This window comes from Pristiophorus japonicus, chromosome 1 (genome assembly GCF_044704955.1).
Source record: "Pristiophorus japonicus isolate sPriJap1 chromosome 1, sPriJap1.hap1, whole genome shotgun sequence".
Taxonomy (NCBI): Eukaryota; Metazoa; Chordata; class Chondrichthyes; family Pristiophoridae; genus Pristiophorus; species Pristiophorus japonicus.
This window is the reverse complement of record NC_091977.1, coordinates 308,337,594-308,364,865: the sequence shown is the minus strand read 5'-3', so window position 1 is coordinate 308,364,865 and position 27,272 is coordinate 308,337,594. Positions and strand designations below refer to the sequence as shown.

At 40.6% G+C, this 27,272-nt stretch overlaps 1 protein-coding gene across 2 annotated transcripts in view; it reads right to left on the bottom strand.

Annotated features, from left to right (window-relative positions):
* dspa (desmoplakin a) overlaps nt 1-27,272 on the bottom strand; it is an 86,379-nt gene that overhangs the window by 12,014 nt on the left and 47,093 nt on the right. The window contains exons 14-23 of one of the 2 annotated variants that reach the window (XM_070888543.1): nt 26,983-27,184; nt 23,402-23,577; nt 21,298-21,470; nt 15,833-15,971; nt 13,088-13,281; nt 10,940-11,102; nt 5,943-6,026; nt 5,744-5,851; nt 2,189-2,287; nt 75-1,889 (exon numbers count right to left, since the gene is read on the bottom strand). In XM_070888543.1, coding sequence (XP_070744644.1) covers nt 75-1,889; nt 2,189-2,287; nt 5,744-5,851; nt 5,943-6,026; nt 10,940-11,102; nt 13,088-13,281; nt 15,833-15,971; nt 21,298-21,470; nt 23,402-23,577; nt 26,983-27,184 — 3,153 coding nt within the window. The remainder of the gene's footprint in view (nt 1-74; nt 1,890-2,188; nt 2,288-5,743; nt 5,852-5,942; nt 6,027-10,939; nt 11,103-13,087; nt 13,282-15,832; nt 15,972-21,297; nt 21,471-23,401; nt 23,578-26,982; nt 27,185-27,272) is intronic. The other variant, XM_070888544.1, reaches the window with a different exon arrangement.

The following is a 27,272-nucleotide window of genomic DNA, read 5'->3' as shown; positions in this document are numbered from 1 at the left end:
TTTGCACAGTAAAAATTGTTAAAAAGACTAATACAAAATACTTCATATGATAAGACAGTAAAACTTGCATGTACCTCTATAGCCTGCTTTTGGAATGTTTCAACTTCCAGTCTCAATTTTTCCCTCTCATTCTTTAACTCATTAATTAGCCCTTGAAGGTCAGTTGTTCTTTTGTTAGTTAGTTCAAGTTGGAGTCTTAGTTCAGAGATGGCTTTTGATTTATCACCTTCAGCTTCATTTTGGATTCTCTGAAGATCAAAACTTGTCTTCAAATTTCTTAATTCTTCTTCCAGCTTCAGTCGTTCTTTTGTGAGATTTTCCACAACTGAACGCAGTCTGTCTATTTCGTTTATGCTTTCATTCAAAGCCTTGCTTTTATCTTCAATAGTTTTCTGGAAGTGTTCATTTCTCTGATAAGCCTGTCTTGTATTCTCCTGTTCTTGACTTAACTGACGACGCAATGTTTCTACGTCAGCATACAATCTGCTCAACTCCTCTGCGCTGATTGTCTTCTCTTTGAGTTGTTGGTCAAAAGCTTTCTGGTTTTGGCAGAGATCATCTTCAACTTTTTTCTTCATGATTGAGATATTTTCAATCTGTTGTGTGAGTTTAGTAATTGAGATTGTATGTTCCCTGCAATTTTGTTCAATGCGTTCCACCTCTTTTTCAGCCCTTCTTCTCTTTGAAGATTCTTCTAGCACATCCCTCCTTAGTTGCATTAGCTCCTCATCTATCTTGTTTTTCACAACACTTGCTTCCCTTATACTATTCTGGAGTCGTGCAATTTCTTGTTCCATCTTACCCTTTTCTCTAGATATTTTCTCATATTCTATCTTTATGAATGTAAACTCTTGCTCTGTAGTTTTAATTTTGGTAAGTTTTTCTGTGTCCTTCTTCTGAAAATCAATTTGTAGTTGTTTTAATTTATCATTTTCATTTTCCAAATGTTTCCGTTTATTGTCTTCTTCCTCTAATAAAATTCTTAGCTTTTCAATCTCCCTTCCTTTGTCTTGGATAGCCTTAGCAGTATCCTGCTGAAAAGTTTTAAACCTCAATGTTTCTTCGGTTTTAAATTTGTTGAGTGTTTGTATTTGTAGTTCAAGTTCCTGTCTCTTTCTAGTTTCCTCAACACCAACTGATTTCTGCTGCAAAGCATCCTTCTCTGCCCTTTTTCTACTGAATTGAGTTTCTACGATAGAACTTTTTAATTGTTCTATTTCTTCCTTGAGATTCTGTTTCTCTTTCAAAGCTTTCTCCAACTGAATTTTCAAAGTTGCAACATCATCTTCCTTTTTTATAGTTAGCTTTTCAACTGTGGTTTCTCTTATATGAACTTCTCTTTCAATCTGTGACTTTAACATCCTGTTTTCCTGCTCAAACTTGTCCCTAAGGCTGTCTAATTCACTTTCACACCATCTCCTTTTTAAAGACTCTTCCTGCAATAGATTCTTAAGCCTTTCCATCTCTTTTTCTTTGTCTTTGATTGATTTCTCAATCTCCAATTTTAGCCGCATGGCGTCATCCAGTTCCCTTTGTTTTATTTGGAAAGCACGGTCATGATCATCCTTTTGCTGGTCGTACCGGTTTTCAGTTGATTTTCTCTTACTTCTTTCCTCATCAATTTCAAATGTCAGTCTTGTAATCTTCTCATTGATTTCTTTTATTTGGATAAGGTATGCATCCAGGCTCTGCTTTGTGGCATCGCGGTCCAATTCAGCATTTCTCTTCTGCTCCTCTAAGAGTTGAATCCTTTTCCTGAAGTCTGCATACTCCGTTTGAACCTGGCTTAAATGTTGATCAAGGAACTTCTTCTGGTGTATACTATCAGCATTCTCATCTTGGGCATGTTTAAGTCTCTCTTCCAAAAGTTCTATTTTTGTGTTTTTTATCTGTATAATTAAAATTAGATTAAAGTGGCCTGTGATATTTTGCTTTGTATCCTACATTTTTTACTACAAACATAAAATTTATAATCCAAAAAAGTTGTTTACATTTGTAACCATGGTTATATATTGAGCAAATAAAGGCTGTCCAATTGGTAAATGTAGAGTTTTAAAAATAAACCAAAGTATATTACGAGAGAGAATATTTTACTTCCTGTATGAAAACAGCCAGTTACCCTTGCAATATTGTCAGGAAGAGCTACAATATGAATATTCCTGGAACTGAAAAATAAAAATAAATTCACCTTTACTTCGTCCATGTTCTTCAACATCTCATTTAGATTCTTGCAATAATCACCAGATCTTGTAAAAAGTTCTATATAACGAGATTGCAGATCTGCAGACTAAAAGAAAAAAGTAGGGATTTTTGACGACAATCTGGGAACACTCTCGATCATTATTTCTGGAACTAGCCCTCAAATTACCATGTTTATCGAATTCAGAAGTTGCCAAAATGGGATCTCAATTTATAACCTCTGGATTGACAGTTTAGTATTATAGGGCCCAAATTTGGCCTCCGGTTTTTTCGGCGCACTTACATGAAGTGCGGCGACTTTCCACGCTCAAAACGGCGCCGAAAAGATACCGGCATATTCTCCCCGATCTGTCGACTATCCTTGTGCTTGGTGCGGCGTGGCAATTACAGTGGAGGGCGGAGCTAGGGCTCTGCGCTCAAGAGTACCGGCAGCTCAACACATGCGCACTGGAGGTTCGCGCATGCGCAGTAGCTTCTCTGCAACGTCGGACCCATTGTCCCGCCCCATCCCAGTCCGAGTGGCCTCCCGCACCGAGGTAGGACTTGAGTTTTATTTTTTAATTTATTGATGGTTGTGCTTTTTAGTGAGGAGAATTTTGATATGGGGGGGGGGGGGGCGGGGGAGGAGGAGGAGTGTTTTAATGAGGGTGGGGGGGGGGGGCAGGTTAGGAAGAGTTTTGATCTGGGGTGGGGGGGGGGGGGGTTCAGCAGTCCTGGGAGAGAGAAGTCCACCAGTCCCTCGGAGTTGACTCCTGCAGCCTCAGTTTTCTGCAAGCCCAGCCTGCTGTGTGTTGTGTGTGGCCAGTTACTTGTGCTCTCTCTCCCGCCCAGGCGTCCCACCCACACCTATCCCCAATAGAGTGGCTCTCGCACCTGCAGGCCCGCTGACTTCCCGGGACGAGTTATGAAGGCAGGACTTAAGTTTTATTTATTTTTTTATTATTGATGGTTTTTATGCTTCTTGAATGTTGGTGTGAAGGTGTTTAGTGCTTTGCAAGGTCCTCTCTGCTTCCCTTCCCCCCCCCTCTCCCCCTCCCCCCCCCACCATCTCTGGCTACCTGCGCTGATTTCTTAACTCGCCGCAAGGATTTTCTGTGCAGCCACAAGTGGCCACCACATGCTGGCCTAAGTTAGTTTGGAGCAACTATTACCTGTCCGAGCTGGCTTAAATGCCCAAAACAGGCATAGGTGGCTGGTAACGCCCCCTTTTGAAAAAAAAACGCAACTAAAAAAAAATCCTAACTAACTCACTTACACTGGCGCAAATTAAATGTGCAGAATGGGGATTTTTAAGATACTCCAGAAAAATCAAGTTGCTCCAAAAAGAGAGAACACTCCTGGGCAAATTTGCGCCCATATACCCACTTTACCTAGTGACCGACAGCAACTCCTGCAAAGCTATTCAGTGCCAGAAGTTCAATGTCAGAAGTTCAATGTCCAAAGTAAAGAGTGCTTGATCATCTCCTGCACCTGATATCACCCTCATTAAGGCATGATTTTGGATACCTGGGTTGCATTCCGTAAGTAAGCAACACCTCAGTCTCCCAAAACTCCTGCTGGAAAGCATCAGCTAGCTATCTCATAATCTCCTGCCACTGAGGATACACAAAGGATTAGCAGAAGGTTGGGACCGAAAGGGGAAGCATAGAATTAAAAAAAAATATATATATATATTTTATAAATGGTAGGAAGGCAAATAGATTTGTTTTCCTTAAAATGTTTGTGTCACTGATAGAATATGTGCAGAATGATTTGGGACATAGCGGGGGAATGCCTGCGAGAAAGAGTAGTAGAATGTTTTCAAAATGGGAGCCTACTTAGTGTTGGCATGGTGAAGGTGTCCCTTATAAGCTGTGAGCTGTGTGAACATATCTAACAGTTGCCAATAATGTCCAAACAAGCATCACAGCTACATGGGACAGGTTAGATGCTCCATTTGGTCTTTTCCTGTGTTATTTTCTTATGTTTGTGGAATGCCCATACTGAGCAGGGTGATTGGAGCAGAGGCTGGGGGTGATTACAGCAGAGGTCTGCTATAGCTAGAGGTCTGTGCAAAAAGAGTCTTGTATAGCAAAAATTAAGCAACAAACACAAAAAAAAACAGAAACTGCATCCAAAACTAAGCTAAACAAAAAAAATGGGTTCTAGCCTTGCGAATTGATGAGTAATTTTGGCGCAGGCGGAAAACTGGGAGGGGGGGATTGCGGATCAGCCAGACATTATACATCCTGCCTAATTTTCCTCTCCACAATAACCCCCGACATTTTCAGTGATACAGAATGGAAGTCAACAACTGTCCATTTTAATTGGGCAAGCAGCACACAAAGGGTCAGCTTTTCTTCTACTTGCACTTGAGCATAAAAATAGTCTCGGTGGAGCACAGAGGAAATTTGGGTGGGAAGTCTCACGACTGATTTTACACCCATTCATGGGTGGGAAGTCAGTCAGGCTCCATTATGGACAAGTGAACCCTCTTGGATTTCAATTATGAACTCTGCCCAGTTGATCCTTTACGCCCAAGCACAAGTAAAAATTCTGCATTCATATAATAGTCTTATGTCAACGACTTTAATAGAGATATTAAGTCATTTAAAATTAACAAATTAATGTGTTCTCATTTAAATGATGCATTAAGCATTTGTCTGCAATTATTACCAGCAGTAATCTCTTGATTAATGTTTGTCATACAACTGATTGAAAGTTACCATAAAATCACCTTTTCTGATAGAAATACTGCAGTGTACTGAGGACACCAAAGGCAGAACTGGCAAGCAAAACAGATGTAACCTGCTTGATAACAGTGTATATTTTAAAGGTTAATAATACAATGGGGTAGAATTTCCATGGACATTCCCTGATCATCCACTGTAGCTTTGGTGGAAACCCCGGTAAACAGCATTGATAAATGTTTACACCATTGCTCCAGGGTTTCGGCCAATCTTCTGCTGAAGTTAGGGTGGACATCAGGAGAACCCCCATGGAAACTCCTGGTGAATTTCTCCACTTGGCAATCTATTTTTATTTAGATACAATCGAATATCGAGTGCCACCACTCATTTTTGAAGGGGGAAAAAAAAAAACTTACTATTTGTATACACTCAGCACTGATCTCAATTCAGCATTACGGTTTCTTTCCAATGACAAAAACTATTACTTGGGGTGCACAGTGGATCGTAATGCTGTTTTTAAAAACAACACAGTTGTGTGGTCTAACCTCCAAAAGCATATTTTTCACACTTCAACAAATGGGAATCTACAATCTGATCATATTTGAAATGCAACATTTGGTAAATAACATTCCTTGTGATACAAGACTAAAAAATTATTGTTGGCAGTATTAGGAACCAAATGTTTAATGGGTTTAAATAAACTGGTTCATGCCCCTGTTAAAATAGTGAACAGAGAATGTCACATGAAGGGGTTAAGCATTCAGTTACTAAGATCTGCAGAAGTAAGTTTTGGCCTTTAACTTAAGTCTAGGACATCGATTGCAGAGCACTGTTGCTTTAAGCAAAAGTACAGAAAAAGAAAATGTTTTACATACCTCATGAAGAATTATAGTGGACATCGATTGTGTCAGTTGTCTCTGGATTGGAATATTAAACAGTGTTTCCAGGCCAGCACTGTATGACACTAATTGTAGCTCGTAATCCTGTTCAATAAATAAGATTATGTACATGACTCATCCCACAATATCACATGCAAACATTATTCACCTATTAGAACATATTGGAGTTTCTTACCTTTACTGATGTTGCACATAGGTCTGCATGTTTTTGGTAGTCTTCAACATTGCCTCGTTTGCCCTTTATTTCTGAGTACAAGTTCTATTCAACAATAAAACAAGTATATTAGCATCCAAATGGAAAGGAGATATTTTCAGCAAAATCAAACCATCTCAATTATAATATTGAATGATAGGTAACCGAATTAACATACATTTTCTGAATTGATGTGAATCACTCCAACTTTCCTTGAAGTTAATGTCAATGTGTGGGGCATTATTGGGGTGAGCAGGGTCTTGCTGGGGTCTAAATTTGTGGCATTACTCATTTACACCAGGTCATCCCCACTTTTCCAGTGTAAGTGGTTTCTTGATTGGGGAAGGAAGTAGGATCTGATGGTTCCTGAACTGTCCCCATTGTAGCAGCCGTAGAAAGAGGAGGCAGGACTGCTGCAATCTGGAAGAATTCCCACCAGTTCTGCATCTGGCATCATCATAGGCAGTCCCTCGAAATGAGGATGACTTGCTTCCACGCCAAAAAAGGATGAGTTCACAGGAGTTTCAATGAAGGACCTAATATTCCAGGTCCCAAACTACATCCTGAAGGGTGGAAGATGCCTGTGCGTGGATTTCTTTAACGTGTGGTGACCATTGCATACCAGCCACCACACGGGCTTGACAGAGCTAGGTCTTGGTCCAGTGGCAAGGGTTATCCAAGACGACTGGAGACCTGCTCTGCTGCATGGAATTAGTGCGCAAACATATTGCAATGTGGGCTGGCCCGTGCTGCCCCTGGGCCCCTAGCCCCGAACTCGCGCCTCTCCTGGGCCCGATCACGTCCCTCTACCATCTCTTGCCGCTCCTTCGCCCCGATCACGCCGCTCCTGCTGTACCTGCCCACGCTCCAATCACCGACCTGGACCTTGATGACGTCATTCTTCGCTGCCGTTGCCCTCCTGCACCAGCTCGCGCTGCTCCCTGAATAGTATGCCTCCACGTTGCTCCAGAGGCCGCTCGCTGCTCCTTTTATGGCCCTGAACTGCCGCTGGTGTTCTCACGCAGGTAGGGGCCTCACACTGCTCCAGAGGCCGCTCCTTTTATGGTCCCGACCCGCCACTGGTGTTCACACCTGTGGCATCACTATGTACTGTACACAAAACAGGCCACAAGTACTGCCAGGTGGCTGAATTGAGAACCACCAGATTTGCAAAAGGCTGGTTTACTTACAGGAAAGTGATCAGCTGCAAGAAGGAAATTGGCTTTCATAGGGAATTTTATTATCCATGCAGAGATTCTTCAGCCAGATCTGGCAGCACTGGATACCAGCCAAAACTCCCTACCCTGTGCTCCGCCCCTTCCCCACCCCGCCCACCCCCACCTAGCAGGTGCCCTAACTGCACCGATAGTTGCGTAGGCACCAACTCACTTTGTACAAATTACATGATTCTGGGCATTCCAATAGTGTCTAGAGTGCAACCGGCCAGAGCAGGGAAAGTTCTGCACTGCCATTGTTACAGCTCCAGAGCAAGAAAAAGACAGACTTGTATTTATATAGTGCGTTTCACGATCACATGACGTCACAAGGCGTTTTACAGCCAATGAAGTCCTTTTGAAGTGTCGTCACTGTTGGAATGTAGGAAAAACAACAGCTAATTTGCGTACAGCAAGGTCCCACGAACAGCAAAGTGGAAATGGCCAATTAATCTGTTTTAATTATGTTGGTTGAGGGATAAATATTGATCAGGACACCAGGGGAACTCCCTTGCTCTGCTTCAAAATAATGGCATGGGATCTTTTATATCCACCTGAAGGATAGCACCCCGGTCAGCACTGCACTGAAATGTCAGTCGAGATTTTGTGTTCAAGTCTGGAGTGGGACTTGAAATCACAACCTTCTGACTCAGAGATAGAAATGCTACAACTGAGCCACGGTTGATACCAAGACTGCAGCTTTTTGAGGCCAATATCTCTTAAATAAGTAGAAACCCAATAATTAAATCTATATTCCTCATTATATCTAGGGCAAAGTCTTATTACTACTATACTTGTGTTGGTGCTAATTCCAAGGGTCAAGCAATAGTGAAATACCGACACAAGGTACCATAGAGTCAAATAGTTTGGGGGCAGATCTTCCTCTCTTTTGTGCCAGGTTGCCCCAGGTCACTATCCACTTTACTCCCCGAGGATGTCCTTGGGGAAGCCCCAAAAGGGTGATAAAGCATTTTTATCCATATCTAGCACACTGCTTCAAATGAGGTGAGAGGAAGCAGCACCAGCCCTCTCATCTCAATTTCTTGTCCATTTGGAGGGGTTCTGATGCCCTGTATCCACGTCCCAAATCGGAAGATCTGAACAGGGCCAGGGTACCACCCCCTGGGGTCCACCAGATGGCACGCAGCTTCCCTTTTGGCAACAAGATCAACTTTGGACTAAAAAATGCCACATTTGAATCTCTCCAATCAGGTTTCTGCCCCTACCACAGTACTGAAACAACCCTTCGCAAAGTCACAAATGATATCCTGTGTGACTGTGGTAAACGATCCCTCCTCATCCATCTCGACCTGTCTGCAGCCTTTAACATAGTTGACCGCACCATCCCCCGCCAATGCCTATCCTCCGTCGTTGAGCTGGGTGGGACTTCCTCATCCGGTTTCATTGGCCCTGAAATTCCGGTAGGAGGCTTCTTGCCTCCGACCGGAGAATTTTTCCGAAAGTATCTGGTGGTCCCAGAGGAGTGCGAGATTCCGTTGGGGAGGCCTTCTCTTACCACGCTGTGAAGCGCGCTCCCGTCCTCTAGGTTCCCACGCAGAAGGTGCAGTCACATGTGACTGCTCAGCCAATCAGGTAATGTATTCTCAATTAATAGCAATGGGAACTCCGTATCTACGAGTTCTCATTTTTTTTCCCTCAATTAATAGCAAACACAATAACACCAATTAAAAAATAAAAAACACACCTCACATAATTAAAATTAATTGAAATTAAAGTTAATAAATACCCGAGAAAAAAAAAGTTTGATTTTTTTTAAAAAAACATTTAAATTATGGTTTAAAATAAATTTAACGAAGTGAGCAGGATTTTTAAAAATAAAGTGTATTTTTAATTTTATTTTTTATGTTTTGTGTGTGTTTTAAGACTCTTACGTCTGTAAAAGTAGGCTATGCGCGTGCTTTTATCAGGCGCAAGAGTTTTGAGGACATTTGCTGGGCAAGATATGGGTAAATACCACATTCTTGCCCTTGCAAATGTCCTCGCTCCCGAGATGCGGATGACCTGTCAACAGATCGGAAAAGCTAGTTTTCAGCACATGCGCATTGTGTGCTGAAAACCGGCTTTTCTGATGCCTTCCCAGGTCCGTAGAAACTCCGTACGGACCAGGGGAGGCCGGAATTTCTGGGCCCTTATCTATCCAGTTGTAGCCAGAGAATCACCTGCAATAGCTTCTCTTGTTTCCTGCACCGTTATATCTGAAATACCCCAAGTATCTATCTTTGGCTCCTTCTACATGCTGCCCCTCGGCAGCATCATCCAAAAACAAAGTCAGGTTCCACATGTACACAGACGACACTTGGCTCTACCTCACCAACCACTTCTCTCGACCCCTCCACGGTTTCAGATTTGTCTCGCTGCTTGTCGAACATCCAGTACACGATGAGCAGAAATTTCCTCCAACTAAATATTGTGAAAACCAAAACCAAAGCCACCAACTCCATCCCTCTCACTGGCAACTGTGTGAGGCTGAACCAGACCATTTGCAATCTTGGTATCATATTTGATCCTGTGATGAGCTACCGACCACATATCCACTCCATCACCGAGACCGCCCATTTCCACCTCCAGAGCATCACCTGACTGCCCTGGCCTCAGCTCATCCATTGCTGAAACCCTCATCCATGCCTTTGTTATCCCTAGACTTGACTATTCCAATATTCTCTTGGCCAGCCTCCCATCTTCCACCCTATATAAACTTGAACTCATCCAAAACTATGTTGCCCATATCCTAACTTGCAACAAATTCCGTTCACCCATCTACCGCTGACCTACATTGGTTCCTGGTCCAGCAACACCTCAATTTTAAAATTCTCATCCTTGTCTTCAAATCCCTCCATTGCCTCCATCTACCCATTCCCCCCCCTCCCTCCACCCGATTTTAAAAGTTCTACCATTGGCGGCCATGCCTTCAGCTGCCTTGGCCTAAAGCTCTGGAATTCTCTCCTTAAGCCTAAACAAATGTGGAGCCTCATTCTTTCAGAATTCAGTTAGTGTTATAGACCTTTAAAAAGTAAAAATTAAAATAAAATAAAAAAAACTGTGTCTCTTTTAATCCCATCTTTCTTTCCCTCTCTTTATTTTGCTTTCTGTACATGATTTAAATCTAATTTAATACTTCCTCATTTAAACTCTGCATGTCCCAATGAAGATTCTTCAATCTGATTGGTTGAAGAGCTACAGATGCCACAGATCCCTGTAGAGAGCTATGCTGAATCAGATGCCCGAAGACAGCAAGTTGCGGCTCAAAAGCCCACAAAGTCTGCGGGAAGCTGTCAGCATAATGAATGGGAAGCGCTGTTCCTTCATCGCTGACCGCAAAAGTTTCCTTCCAGCACACAAGTGTAGCATGCACAGGAATTATGAGATGAACCAGTACTTCAACTGGACATTCCTCTGAGTTGGATTGTTATTAATAAAACAAAACCTTGGTAACAGCAGAAATGCTGCACAAGACTGACTCATTTAAAAAAAAAGTGTATTTATTTAAACTATCCGACATGTAGTGAGATTAATCATATGAAAAAAATAAATGTCAGTTACTGTAAATCATTTTTTGTGGAAATATGCAAAACTGCTAATAGCAATTGTTCTCCACATTTTTTGTGATAGCACAATGTACAATCTTAATCTGTAAATTTTATTACATTGGGGTGTCTGGATTTAATGCTTTAAATACATATGTATAATGGTTATCTGTCCATTAATTATAAGTAAAGCACAAAAGATCTTAAATTTCATACAAACCTTTTGCTCATTTAACTGCACCATAAGGGCATTTGTATCCCCAAATCTATTGACTTGCAACCCATCCTGTTTGCGTTTTGTTGTATCAATCCACTGGCTAAGCTTCTGGAACAACTCTCCGTAGTCTTTCAGCTGCCTATATTCTTTATCTAGGTCCAAAGATCTGCACAATGGAAAAAAAACACCAATCTAATTCCATGAGAATAATAATGAATCTATAACAACATTTTATGATTAGGCTACAAATGAATGTAACCTGGTTTCTTTGGAAATTAGTAACTAACCAAATTGCTGGCACACAAAGGTTTCTAAATCACAACTTCAGAAATGTTATGGGCTTTAGCTGTGAACAGCTACAAAGGTAAATGTAGGAGAGAAGTTATTTGAATGAGCAACCAGAGCTTTACAATAAAATATATATTATGCACTGCTTACTCCAGCATTTAGATTTTATGCTGAAATCACAATCTCCCACAAATGAAAAGGTCCACCGTCAGAATCAGGTTTATTGTGCAGCTAGCGCTGGATATTGGTCCTCTTCAGCACCCTTTACTTTGGGGCATTGTGCTCCGAAGACTTGGGACACTTACCCCCCCAGGGTTTCAACTCGAGGTTGGACACAAGGAACTTCGATCTTTACTTGTTTATTACAGATCTACACACTCAACACTTTCTCGTGTTCATATGCTCATTGCAACTTTTGAGAAATGCTTGGGATAGTCCAAGCCCCTCTTCAGCATCTCTACCTACAAAGCAGACCACCAAGGAAAGTGGATTTAATACCTTTAATTCATTTGTTAATAAACTTATAGCTTCCTCAACTGCCATGTTTCCCTACCACTGGGTCTCAACTCCACTTTCCCTGGTGGCTCCACTACAAGGGAGCAGCCTCAACCTCGAGTCAGTAAATGAAAGCAAAAGGAGGGAAATTAGGCCATTCTACGAGAAGACTTTGCACCTTGACATGTTCGGTACTAGAGTGGCTCAAAGCCTATACATGCTAATTCCAGAAGTCATTGCATCCAAGGCAGGATTTTTTGCAGACATCTCTTTTTGCACCACCCCCAAAAGAATATAAACTGAAAGGCAAAAAGAACCCAGGATCTTGCCCAGATTAAATAAGACCTACCAAGTCCACTATGCCTTTGTTGATCTCCTGCACAGTACTTCAATTACTGGTCATTTGCAAGTTGTGTCAAAATTCAAATCCTAATTACCCAGTCAGACTCATTGAGACAACCAGTTTTTCAGCAGCATTTTTTGCAGTTACCAAACACCTATCTCCAGATGTAACGAGCCAGACTTATTCAGAGGTATTGGAAGACGACAGCACTTTTGTCATTTTCACAGGCAATGAGACGTTTTGAATTGTCTATGAACTGTGAAGAAAACTGCAACTATGGTGATAAGAAATAAGACCTATTCATGGGAAGGTTTCATTTAAGAATATTCCTTTGTTTTTTAAACTTAGACAATTACGTTCACAGTGGGCAAACATCCCAGAAAAGGGCTGTGAAATGGGAGATCAGGGCTATCAAGTGAGTGGTGACCTGGTCAGTTGCCAGGAGAATCATGGAATTAATTTCCAATCGTTGACCACGGCTAGAATGAACTCTTATGCGAATGTCTTTGCTTTTGAATTACTTAGGGAATAGGCAATTTTTAACTGTTAAGAAGTACTTTAAATGGGATAGGTTGATGTGGGTTAATAATGAGAAATTATTGTGCATTTGGTGCTATTGTGATTACTTAGAATAATGAAAAGAAATACAAGCAAAGATAACCCCCGGACAGGGGTGAGAAAAGAAACATCCTGATGTTTTTGTCTCAAGTCCGAACTCTATAAAATGAAGAGAAAAGTCATAAATCTTATAGGCTAAAACCTGTTTTAAGATAAATCTTACATTATTCAACTGAATCTACCAGTTCTCTTTCCTGTTATATATTTCACAACTTGTGCATCTTCAACATTGCCTCAATCTATGAAACTCAGTTCCATTTGTATCCTTTGGCAAGTTCAATCTTCCAAGATCCTTGATGACATGGAACTTAAACTAACAAGCCCCTGATTCAGGGACAAGACCGCTACTAATGGAGCTAAACTGATGTATTTAATTTAAAAAAATATATAAATAGGCAATATCCAACCTGCTATCGATTTCTTTGTAAATCCTTTGCCATCGGTGCAATAGCTGTGTGACTTTCTCGTTGTATTTAGTAAGATCTATATCACACTTGTAGAAAGATGGCATTATGTCATGATTGATACGTAGGGTTTCTTGCATATTTTGTTGCATCGATGTCATTAAGTTCTTCTTCTGATCCAGTTCAGTCTTCATTTTCTTAGATAAAGTGTAAAACACTAATGTTAAAAGCTGCTTTTTATAAAATGATGAATTCATTGCAAGACTTCCAGGTTGCAGTTTGGCTTTTAGCACAAACATTAATGCAGGCATTAATGAAGTCTGCCAGCATAAAATTGGCAAAAGATGGGCAGGACGAGACACACCGTCACTTACTCAGGTCAGAGGAAACTTGTCCCATTTTCCAGGTCCCCTCATTCTAATAACTTAAGTAAGCTGCAAGCTCAAAAAGTGTGCTTAGCATTGGCAGCTCACTGATTGGTGCAGGGTGGCAGGAAATTGGGTGCTGCTGAAAGTTCTTAAGATCCTGCAGCAGCTGAAAGGGTCTCGCCAAAGTACCGAAGGAACCTTTGAGCTGCAGGAAGATATCTGGGTTCAGGACAATACCTGCAAGCACCCAAGATTTTGAAATTCTGTTGTGGGGGTGCTGATGTAGCAGGTTTAGTCCTTCTAAATACCATTGAAATGCTCCCGTCTAATATCTTCAGCCACTCATCGTTTGTGGCCAGGACCTGGAAGCGATGTTATTCCTACATTACAATAGTGACTGCACTTCAAGAACATTGGGACGTCCCGAGATCATGTAAGGTGCTTTAGAAATGCAAGTTTTTTTTCCGTTTATTGGGGCAGAACAGTCAAGAAGATGTGAAATATGCTTTATAAAATGGAGAGAAAGCAGGAAAGGGGTACTGAGGGAATGATCAGCTATGATCTTATTGAATGGTGGTGCAGGCTCGAAGGGCTGAACAGCCTACTCCTGCACCTATTTTCTAAGTTAATTCTGTTCTTTCTTTAAAGGCTGTTTAAAATATGCATTTAAAACATAAGAGACACCAAATACACTAGTTAGGTTTCAGGATGTTTTGGTCATTTATTTCCACACAAAAGATTAGAAAATTATTTTTTTTTTTTAAGAAAACGTATATATTTGGAATTAAAGAGACACTCAGACAGAAGATAATTAATATGCTTAAATTCATTAACTTTTTCAGTAATTGAGAAAAAACAGGATGCTAAATGGTGTTGGAAAACCTTTTGATCCCAGGCTAAGGAAGTAAAAATGTCAGCTGGGTTTCTTGCACTGGCAGCTAATGCAAGCAATTGAGTGTGGACACTGGATGAAGGATCAGGCTTGGCTGCAACAGCTACCACGATCAAACTGTCCACCAACACGCACCTTGCAGACTCGTCCATGTGGCCGTTCCTGGTGTACAAGGTTTCAGAAAGCTGCCAACATCCATAAAATTGTAACCCAGCATGAGTTGGCACTTTTAGAAGAGGGCCAAAATGAGAAAGTAGGAATATATAATTGTTCCATAGAGAAACAAAATATAAATACAAGACCTCAGAAAGCAATAATTACCTTCAAGATTTATCAGAGATCACAATTTTATTCCTTTTTTAAAAAATTAATAGTGTAGTGATCCTCTACACTCCACTCTTAATGGTTTATTAGATAGATACTGTGCAATGTCAAACTATGTCACATAGACTAGAAGAACCCAGGGGGTCTGATTTATGGCCTATGTTGAATAATCTGATCTCAACCAAGCCAGTTGCCCTCAGTGATGTTGGGTATGTTAGAGATTAAAATTGAGAAATAGTTAAGAAATCCACTTTGCATGAATCAATCACTATATTGCTTCCATTTTTAGTTCTACAGGTTGAACCTCCCCTTTCCGGCACCCTCAGGACCTGGCCTGTGCTGGATGAGGAATTTTGTTGGATTAGAGGAGGTCATCAGCCCAAAGGAGGGGGGGGGGGGGGGGGGGGGGGGGAAAAGAGAAGGAGGTCGGCGGCCCCTGAGGTGTCGGCGGGCTGAGAGGGCCCCCGAGGTGTTCTAGGGCTCTAGGTTGAGGAGGCTTCTGCTACTGCTGATCACTTTTTTTCTAGTAAGTGTGTTGATTTTCTGTTTATAATTTAATTAAATCATTTACCTAAAGGAAAGGTATCACTGTTGTGCCTAAAAAGGGGGGTGGGTCAGAGTTCTGCGCATGCGCCACCCGGCAGCCGGGAATGGTGCTGGATGAGGGGTGGTGCCGAATGAGAAGGGTTCAACCTGTATATTTAAAATCTTAGAATTAAAAAATGTGCAAATGTAGCTGGTTGGCAATATCTGTAGAATGTCAACAATCTGTAAGGCTGTAAATGTTGTAATATAAAATAGCTGTAGATAGTTCTAATCTCATCAATAAATCTATATGTTTATTCTTTTCTGTACACATAAATAGATAAGGTAGTCTGTTATATCCTGAGATCCATGCTGTGGAGCCGTTTTGAGTCGTGGGGTGTTGAGCTACAGATGCGATCCGCATGCGCAGTTGAATAACCTAACACTCGCTGTTTAGGCTTGCACACAAAGAATAATCATTTTGTACTAGAGCTTCACTACCTGAATGGTAATCTAGCAGAGTAGATCGCACGCCTTTGTAGAAATCAACAACATGAAAATAGGGCAGGTTCTACTAATGCTTGGACAATTTGTTCCACCAAATTACCATCCACCCAATAAATTTATGATTCTATTTACCTGCAGATTGATTCTGTAAGACTCTATTTTATCCGTACTCATTGGGACTGTTTCTTCTTCAGTTAGTCTAGCTTCATAAACTTTTATCACATCCTCCGCTTCAAGAATATTTTGAAAGAGTAACTTCAATGCTTTCATTCTAAAAATAAATTAATGCAATTAGTGCTTTCATGCAAAACATAAAAAGCAAATCATTAAGCCCGACCCACAAATAAAATTCTAATGTATTTGCCACAAATTTTGCAAAGGGCCATATCACTGTGATTTAAAAATCAATACAATTCCAGAATATGCTCTTTTGGTTAAGTTAATTTTGATTCAGTTGTAATGATGCAGCTTCTTCATATTATAAATTCCCATGTCGACATTCATAATGGGTTTTGCCTATGTAGAGACAGCACTCTGATTTCCACTGATTGTTCAAATGCTTTCTAAAAAAGAAATTCAGCTGCTATAATTTCTAATGTCCAAAATAGGGGATTAAACAAAATCTAATACACATATTTCATAATAACACGATTAAGTGTAGCCATTGAATTATTCTTTTGAGTCTTTAAATGCCTTCATTAAAGTTTTTACTTGATGGTCTCAGCCTCTAGAAAATACATGGGCCAAATTCAAACCAGTCACAGCAATGGACATTTTTGTCTAATATCGTGACTGTGGCTTGATTTTGGGTAATTTCCCAGGGAGCATCAGTACCAGTCACTTGTACTGATGGAATATTTTTCTTCACAAGAGCAACATAAAGGGATATCATCGAACTATAGAAAGTTACAGCACAGGAGGCGGCTATTCGGCCCATCGTGTCTGTGCTGGTTGAAAGAGCTATCCAGTTAAATCCCACTTTCCAGTTCTTAGTCCATAGCCTTGTAGGTTACAGCACTTCAAGGATTTCTGCCTCTACCAACCTTTCAGGCGGAGCGTTCCAGACCCACACTATCATCTGGGTGAAAACATTTCCCTTAAACTCCCCTCTAATCCTTCAACCAATTACTTTAAATCTAAGTCCCCTGGTTATTGAGCTCTCTGCTAAATTAGGTGCTTCCTATCCACTCTATCTAGGTCCCATATAATTTTATACACCTCAATTAAATCTCCCCTCAGCCTCCTTTGTTCCGAAGAAAACCACCACAGCCTATACAATCTTTCCTCATAGCTAAAATTCTCAAGTCCTGGCAACATCCTCGTAAATTTCCTCTGTAACCTCTCTAGTGCAATCAGATCTTTCCTGTAATGTGGTGACCAGAACTGTACGCAGTACTCTAGCTGTGGCCTAACTAGTGATTTATACAGTTCTAGCATAACCTCCCTGCTCTTGTATTCCATACCTCAGCTAATAAAGAAAAGTATCACGTATCCCTTCTTAATCACCATGTCTACCTGTCCTGCTACCTTCGGGGATCTGTAGACTTGCACTCCAAGGTCCCTCTACATTTCTCAGTATCATACCATTTATTGTGCGTTCCCTTGCCTTGTTAACCCTCCCCAAATGCATTACCTCACATTTCTCTGGATTGAATTCCATTTGCCAATTTTCTGGCCGCCTGGCCAGTCCATTGATATCTTCCTGCAGTCTACCGCTTTCTTCCTCACTATCAACCACACAGCCAATTTTTATATCATCTGCAAACTTCTTAATCATATCCCCTGCATTGAAGTCTAAATCATTGATATACACCACAAAAAGCAGGGGACCTAATAGTGTGCCCTGTGGAACCCCACTGGAAACCGCCTTCGAGTCACAAAAACACCTGTCGACCATTATCCTACGCTTCAAAATAGATGACCAAAAGTTTGGTCAAAGAGGTAGGTTTTAAGGAGTGTCTTAAAAGGAGGAGAGCGCACTAGAGAGGTGATGAGTTTATGGCGGGAATTCCAGAGTTTAAGGCTTTGGCAGTTGAAGGTACAGGCACCAACGGTGGTGCAAAGAATATCGGGGATCCGCAAGGGCATTGGAGGAGCACAGAGATCTTGTAGGGTTATAGGCTGGAGGAGGTTAGAGATAGGGAGGGGTGAGGCCATGGAGGGATTTGAAAACAAGGATGAGAATTTTTTAAATTAAGGCATTGCCAAGCAGTGAGCAAAAGTAGGTCAGTGAACACAGGGGTGATGGGCAAACAGGACTTGGGGTGACTTAGGATACCAGCTACAGAGTTTTGGATGAGTTCAACTTTAAGGAAGTTACAAGATGGGAAGCTGGTCAGGCGAGAATTGGAATTGTCGAGTCTGGAAGTAACAACTGTATAGATGAGGTTATCAGCAGCAGATAAGGTGAGGCAGGGGCGGTGACGGGCAATGTTACTGAGATGGAAGTAGGCGGTCTTGGTGATGGAGAGGATGGAAATAACGCATGTTGAAAAACATTCATTTGTACTATGCAACAGTTCAATCTCTTAGATCATATAAAATTAACAAAAGCCTTTTGCTACCTATTTTCAGATTTACAGTAGCTTTATTAACTTTTTCAGGATATGTGACGAAGCCACATAGACTCTCCATGAAGAGGAATCTGCTGCATTAATTGTGAATTTACAAGGGTGGCACAATAGTTCCAGGTTTAACAATCTGGACCATTACTTGGAGAATCCAATTGAAAATGGCAGGTTTAATTGCTGTTGAAACTTGAGTCACTTCAATTAGGACTTTAGATAAACAGATGTAGTAATTTGTGTCAATGGAGATCTCCACTGTAGGAAGGGAGGTAAGGCTGACAGAAACCATGCAGCACTTCACGTTACTTAAATATAATTCCCATTCCACTGTGGTAAATGTACGGAACATTTGAAACAGTGTAGTTTGACAGGATCAGTCCCTATCCTATGAGCATAATAAACGGGAGGAGTGAAAATCTAAACAGGGAGGTTAAAAAAAAGTTGAAGTACAAATGTAACAAACTAGCGGATTGCTCATGGTAAGTCACTCTTTAATAAGGACAGCAACATTGCACATTATAACAAGTAACGCACATTATTCTGCTTCTAAGATGCAGCACTATCATTTTAAGGCCACAAGCTCCAATTACAAATCCAAAAGTCAACTAGAGGTCAATTCCTTTCAGAAGCTCCTTAGGTAAATTAAAGGATGACAGTGTCCCAATTTTGCAGCAGCGGGGAACAACAGGCTTTCTTTCTCTATTTTATAAATTTTTTTTAAAAAAGAGGGATTGTTTTGCATCTGTAACAAAATGTGGCATCTGTGTAATGGAACCATTTTTTATATGTATAAACTGTAAACTAACAAATCTCCTGTGGTGTTGTTCAGATAGTTTGGAGCACAGTTTTGATATGTCTAACCTGACATTCTGAGTTTAACCTGGCCCATTCCCTATCAGGGCAACAACAACTTGTATTTATATAGCGCCTTTAACGTAGTGAAACATCCCAAGGCGCTTCACAGGAATATGATGATAAAACAATGATACTGAGCCACATAAGTAGAAATTAGCGTAGGTGACCAAAGGTCAAAGTGGTAAGTTTTAAGGAGCGTCTTGAAGGAGGAAAGAGAGGTAGAGAGGCGGAGAGGTATATAGGCAGGGAGTTCCAGAGCTTGGGGTTTAGGTAACTAAGAGAAATTTGGCATTAGGGGTACCAGCGGGACAAGGGTTAAAGTGCTGGTTCCTGCTCCAACCCATAAGGAGGTAAAAGGCCTCTCTTCGGCCTTGTACCAAGGTTCCAGGAGTTACCAATTCAATAATATTCCGACAGGATACGATGTGAGAACCTAAACAGACATTGATAAGACCTTGTGAAGAGGCTCGAGGCGGACTCACGGGCACCAAGGAGAATCAACAAAATCTGACCTAATGAAGTAATTCTAGTCACGGCCTAAGGTGGTTACGAGGGTCTTGGCCTGTCAATCCAAAGTAGCACTAATAGGTAGTACAATTAGAGAAGTAGCACTGATAAGGTAGTCCAATTAGAGATCTAGGGAGGTCTTTTTGAAATGTATAAAAGTTGTATGATTGTGCTGTTCGGAGAGCATCTCCACTCACAGGCGGCTGTGATAAGGTGTGTTCCCGGACGTTCGTAATAAAAGATCGTTATACCTTGTCATTCGTCTCTATCTGCTAACTCCGGGGGCTGTTACGCGGGTTGGGGCGAGCGTCGACCCTCTATATCAGGGGGCCCGCTCGTGGGAGGAGAAGCCTTCCCATTTTCCCCTTACAGTAACAGAAGGCACGGCCACCCATGGCTGAGCAATTATATTCAGGGATGTTGAAGAGGGCAGAATTAGAGGAGCGCAGACATCTCGGGGGGGGGGGGGGGGTGGGGCGGAGGAGTTGTGGGGCTGGAGGAGATTTCAGAAATAGGGAGGGGCGAGGCCATGAAGGGATTTGAAAATAAAGGATGAGAATTCTGAAATAGAGGCGTTGCTTCACCAGTCAGTGAGCAAAGGGGTGATGGGTGAGCAGGACTTGGTGCAAGTTAGGACACGGGCAGCTGACTTTTGGATCACCTCTAGTTTGCATAGGATAGAATGTGGGAGGCCAGCCAGGAGTGTATTGGAATAGTCAAGTCTAGAAGTAACAAAGGCATGGATGATGGCTTCAGCAGCAGATGAGCTGAGGCAAGGACAGAGACCTGCAATGTTACGGAGGTGGAAATAGGCGGTCTTAGTTATGCGTCGCATTTGTGGTCGAAAGCTCATTTCAGGGTTAAGTATGACCAAGGTTGTGAACAGCCTTGTTCAGTCTCAGACAGAAGTTGAGGAGAGGGATGGAGTAAGTGGCTAGGGAACGGAGTTTATGGTGGGGACCGAAAACAATGGCTTCGGTCTTCCCAATATTCAATTGGAGAACATTTCTGCTCATCCAGAACTGGATGCCGGACAAGCAGTCTGACAATTTAGAGATCATGGAGCGGTCGAGAGAAGTGGTAGTGAGGTAGAGCTGGGTGTCATTGGCGTACATGTGGAAACTGACGCTGTGTTTTTGGATGATGTCGCCAAGAGGCAACATGTATCTACAAGGATAGATCTTTGGGGGACACCAGAGGTAATGATGCGGAGGCGGGAAGAGAAGCCGTTGCAGTTGATTCTCTGGCTATGGTTAGATAGGCAAGAATGGAACCAGGCAAGTGCAGTCCCACTCAGCTGGATGATGGTGGAGAGGCATTGGAGAAGGATAGAGTGGTCAACCGTGTCAAAGGCACAGCTTAAGTACTCCTTCTGGAAAAGTGGTCTAAACAGGCAACTGCAGGTAAATTATTGTTGATTGTAAAATCCTGATGTCAATCAGATAGCAGCTGTAGCTCCTTGAAACTTCTGGCTACCCGTTAGAAAATCCATCGTGCAATGTCTACACTAGACACAAGATTTATCTAAAATAAAGAAAAGCCATGTAGTTGCATAAGTTTTTGGCATTTACGCTATTGTAAAGTGCATTTATACATGTATAGTATCTGTTGCGGTTTCATTCAAGTTATTACATATATAAAACATAGTTATCATTTACTCCCGCTCACCTCTCTAAATACGCTGAAGAAAAATCGCTGCCATTCTTCAGTCTTTGGCCTATCAGGTTAAATTCTGTTTCAAAGAATGCTTTCGAATCACTTGACACATTGGATGAGCTATACCACCTTTGCTGTAGGCTGACAAAATCATCATCAATTGTATTCAACTGATCTTGCACAAGCTGTCAAAATCAAAGTGAAAAAATAAATTAGAATGGAAACAAAGTGGTAATGTTCAACATCAATTTCAGATTAAAAACAAAACAAAATTAGGCTTCAGGAATTCAGGACAGCTTTCACATGAAGTCTGGAAGCTTGATGTAAGCACCATTTATAAGGTGGCACTCAGAAAAACTAATTGACTAGCAAGTGGTCTGTTACTTAACTGCCCAATTGTATTTTGTGAAGGAGCACAGGATGAGTTTTAAAAAAAAAAAAAATGAATTTTGTACCCATCAAGACAAGTTACTCCCATTTCGCCTTGAAATTAGGTGGGAAATCTTCCACTTTATCGCTCCAGGCATGTACTTCAAATTGCACACGCCCAGCCTGTGATTTTTTATCCATTAATTTTAAAGCAGAATATCTCACCAAAGGTTCTTGAATATTGATCATTATTGATAATGTTCAACCTATTTAAAATTAACACGTTAACACCTCCATTAAAAATGCCAGATAAAAAATTTTTTTTTTTTAAAGATATGCCAATACTTAAATAATCCAATTTCAATGCACTGTCAGCTTCAAGACTGCCTATAAGATAGAATGCAGACATCTGTAGCGTAATGCTCCTTCTATTCTGCCTTAACATATCTTAGACCTAACCTCAGATGAGAACCCATATGGCACCAGCATGGTACTTCCATTTCCCACTTCGAAATTGAAAATGAGTGTTGAATTAGAGGTGGTTTTATGCTGTGGGAGGCCTGCATGCATTAGGAATTGGCATCTGACTGATTAAAATCATTTCACACAGACCTCTGCATCTGTCAGAGAGGGGAAGCTTTCATCCCATTTAGTCTGGGTTGGAGTTTGAAAGGTGAAATGGAAGTTTGTTAATAATACAGCGAGCGGCAGATTTTCCATTGTTGTGCTTGGATGTAAATAATCAGTGCAGAAATTAAAAGTAGGCTGGGTGGGGGTGGTGCTTAGGTGGAGCCTGCCTAATTTTCCTACCATTTAAATGAAGGAAAAGAAAATGTGCAGTCGTCATTACTGTCCAATTTTCCTCTATGTGCTCTGCTCAGCCAATTATTTATCCCCAAGCACAATAGAGGAAAATCTGCCTGATAGTTTCAAAGGGGATTGCACCACCCAGTTCTTCCAGAATCTACTTTATTACAATGCAAAATGCTTCCCCTTTTATTTTATAGCATAAATGTTAGGAGAAATACAGCACTCACAATGCAGTGATGCAACATTACAGATCAGATGGAAGCTGTGATTTATATTCAGCTGAAGTTTGTCAAGAGCACCAGTTTGCTGATTTAAAATGGTCAATTATTAAATATCTCTGACCCAGCCAAGATGTACTTTGTACTAAAAACAGAAAATGCTGGAAACACTCAACTGGCTCGGTGGCATCTGTGGAGAGAAGCGGAACCAACACTTCAGTCTGTGACCTTTCGTCAGTGCTTTGTACTTCTGTTTCTCTCTCCATCATTTCTCTATCTCTTCCTTCACTTTAGTCTTTTCCCTCTGGTTTTTAAATATTCAAATGGTAAAATACGCTATCTCATGAATTTACTCAGTGAGAAGCTAATATAGCCCAACAAATTAAATAGATGTTTGGTTGCCCTTTACGAATGCTGCTTACCCTGGCATTGCTGGTCCAATGGTTAAAATATTTCTTTAAGTTCTGGAAACCAAGTTCAAATCTGACCACCTTGAATGAAACATGTCTCCTCTCCCAAATGACTCATTATTCTATGAGTATTGCTGTGATCAATACTGAGTTCTTTGTCTTGCACACAGTATTAACAGATTACATTGAAGCAAATGACAAACATATATAAAATCAATCAATAAACACAGAAAACAAATAAACACTGAAGTTTTTAAGTTAGAAGTTATTTTTAAAGTTAAAATTTCACAGTTAATATTTCATGCTTACCTCCAACTCAGACATCCTTTGTGCAAAGTCCTCGTGCGCATTAGAATCAATGAGGAGATGTATTTTTTGCATCATTTTATGTTCATTCAGCTCCAAACGGTGACGTATCTTCTGGAGTTCCTGTTGGAAACTCATGTCTATCTTTGGCAGTGTTGGTTGTGGTGGTGGTACTTGTCCTTTTAATGGTATTGCATTACAAGGGAACAAAATTTGGGATCAGAAAATGCCATTACTTCCACAGATCACATGATCTCATCATCAACCCTACTCATTGTCTCTTGAAGCAGGCAATTATCCATGAAATAAGTAAAACCTCCATAAAGATAATGCTAATTTCCCTCACCCACTCCCACCCCAAACAAGAAAAGCTCTAGAATATTAAAGCAAACATAACCTACCTGTACAAATCTGCCTAGCTGCATTCCATAGGTGATTCAAACAGTCCTTTCAATACAGGAAATACCCTATTTCATATGGCATTTGATTAACTGATTTATTCTCGTCTTCAATTCTATTCCTAACCAGGTAGTTACTCGGCTCTTTTATGAAGAAGTTAATCTTGATGGGAATTGTTTTTACTCCACTATTCTTTAAGGGGAGGGGGGGGGGGCGAAAAGACGAGGGGAGAACAAAAGTTTTAAAATCTCTAGTCCTGCTTGAGACTTGCTAATTTTGCAAAAGTTAAATATTTGAAATATTAAATAAAGTACTTCAATAACATCTTTGAAAGTAGGGTGATTCAGTATGCGAGCATTCATTGTCAGTGAATTTGGGGCAAGATTGTTTTCTCTCTCTGAACATGACAGGGGTTCTTTCTTTTGCTGTCAGCCTGATTTCATCATGATCTCTTGACACCGCTCCAACTCCTGTTGGTCTTCTGACCTTTCCTCAACTGCTACCACTCTCCTGATCTGGCCTCTTAGTAAAAGATGAGAGGATTTTAAGTGATAAGAAATGAAATGTCTTCAATATTCTGGTGAAAATGAAGTATATGTGGTGCAACATTGCCATCTACTGGTGTAGTAGCATGATAAGGATCACATGACAACAAACTCAATTAATAGTTGCTTTGTTCTTTGACTATGAATAGGATCACTTTCAGTATTTTATTATTTTTCACTTGACAACTCGCCTGAATTAGTAATTCTTAGTTCCCGATGGATATCCTACTTATAAATATACAGATGTATAGACTTGCTTGTAATATTTTATCAACAAGTTGGATTAATCTACGCGATTGAATAACACATTCCACAGCCTCACAACAATCTGAGTAATACAGCTTGTGTTGCTCTTTGTCCCAATTCTCTTACACTTAATCTTATATCTATGACACCTCATTATAGGCCCTCAATCAGTGGAAACAGTACATCTCTATTTATTCTCTCATATCCCTTCATAATTTTGAAACATCTTTATTAAATCATATAATCTCCTTTGTTCTAATAAAAGCTGCCTCAGAATTTTGATGTGGTAATACATTTATGAACACGATCACTATCTTGAGCCAGAGGACAATGTAAATGTAAAAATAACCAAGAAAAATGCATAATAAGCCACTTAAAAATTAAAAAAAAAAAATTCTATCCTGGTTACTTCAATATTTAACTTAATACTTTGATAGTCAGAGAGAAAAGTAAAACAAAAAAGAGAAAGTTATCGGACTTCTACAACAATGCAATTCATCTAATCAGTTTTATTGGTATATGTCACTCACGAAGCTGACAGCATTAGTTGCTTTTGTTATACTTCATTCTTCTAAAGACATTAGGTTTATCTAGTGTATATAAGAGGGCTGATTTTACAAAAGCATGCTCTCAGCCGGGTGCCTCGCACAAATTCCCAATGTATCCTCCCAGCAAGCGGGGTTCACTTCCTCCCATGCGCTCTCTCTTTTTTTGAAAGTTCAAATCAGGCATACAAATAAGCATTGACATCAGGCCTCCAGAAGAGGAGAGAAGAAAGTGAATAATTTAAAAATAGTCACCAAGAAATGTCTATGCTACTATCGAGAAAGTGATTGTAGTCCACTCTATTATGTGCTCTTGATGGAGCAACATTTGAGTGGTGGAAGTGGCATTCAGACATCAAGCACAGCAATGTAACACATATCAAATTATGTATCACAAAGCAACATCAAGTCAGAAAAAGAATAGTGGGGTACATTGGGTGACAGTTTTCCATTCAGAGACAGAATCCTAATTGAGTCAGTCAATCTCCAAAGAAATTTAGAAGAATACAAAAGAAGTACAACTAGCTGTGGAACCAACATCTCCAAAGCAACTTGAAACACAAACACCAAAATGCTCACACTCTTGTTATCCAATCAGGACAATAGTATGTATAAGAACTCGTGAACTTTCAAGTAGCTGCTTCACATTGAGCTTTCAGAGGAAGCCTCCACATCTTGGCCCAAAATGTGGTCACTGCCCAGGTATAATGTTTTGCCCCCTGGAGGGAGTTCCAGATTTCTACTACTCTGAGAAAAAGTACTTCCTGAATTTAATTACATCACCCTCGACTGTCTACAGTCAAGGAAATACAAGGTGCTGATTACTAGAGTAATTGGTAGCTCTTTCAGAGAGCCAGGACAGATACAATGGGCTGAATGGCCAATATCTAAAACACAGAGGATAGATCCCTGGGGAACACTGCTCGTCACATTTTGCCAGAGTACATTCCCGTTATCCCTACCTTCCAAATAATTACCAACCTATGTCATAAGGTTACCTCAAATCAGTGTGCTTTTATTCCTTCTAACAAGCTCATGTGCAGAACCTCATCAAATGCCTTCTTCAAGTCCATATACACACACACACAACATCCAAAGAAACACCTCTATCCACCATGTTCGTGACTTCCTCAAAATATTCAACTAGATTAGTCAGAGATGGCTCACCCTTCACAAATCCGTGCCGATTCTCTTTGATTAGCTCATACCAATTGCTCAGCCACTCTGTCCCAGGTGACAGATTTCAGTAACTTCCCCACAACTAATGTTAAAACTGTCATATGCCTGTAGTTTTCTGGTTTCTCCCTCCCTTCTTAAATAATGGAGTGACATTTACAATTTTCCAATCCATAGAAACAATTCCTGAATCTAGAGAGCTTTGGAAAATTATGACTAATGCACCTGCAGTTTCTTCACTTATTTCTTTAAAAAACCCTGAGGTGGAAACCGTCAGGTCCTGAAGATTAGTCCATCTTAAGTCCCATTATTTTCTCCATTATTTTTTATTGATATGAATGCCAGTAAGCGCTTCCCCATCACTTATTTTAGGTTCCCTGGTATTTTGTCTTCCTCAACTATTAAATGGATTATTTATATCCATTTTAAGAAGTCTGCCGTTTCCTCATTGTCCATTATAGTCTAACCTGTATCTGTCTTAATGGGCTCACATTCCCCCTATCCAGTCTTTCTCTTAATATATTTATAAAAACTTCTACTGTTAGCTTTGATATTAATTACAAGTTTTTTCAATCATATTCCTTTCTTGGCACTGCTCATTACTTTCATAATTCAAAAGAATAATCATAACTTGTACAACTTCTTAAGTAAACACAACATAATTGGTACAAACCATGCGTATAAATGCTTTCTTCCTTCAAAGTGGTCACCAACGTTGTGTAATGTTTCTTGCTGGAGCCAAATTCAGATTCCAGTGTTCTCTTATCTGCGTCAGTAAAGTATTGTGAATCCTTACTGTACATCTGGAAATTTTGAAAGTTCTCTTCCAGGTTTTTTATGACCAGCTCATAATCCTCACGAGACATTGTCCGTAACTGAAAGCAAATCAAAGATTACTTGCAAGGGATAAGTTTTCTGACTTAATTCCCCCTGGAAGGTCACCTCACCCATTGCAATGCACAT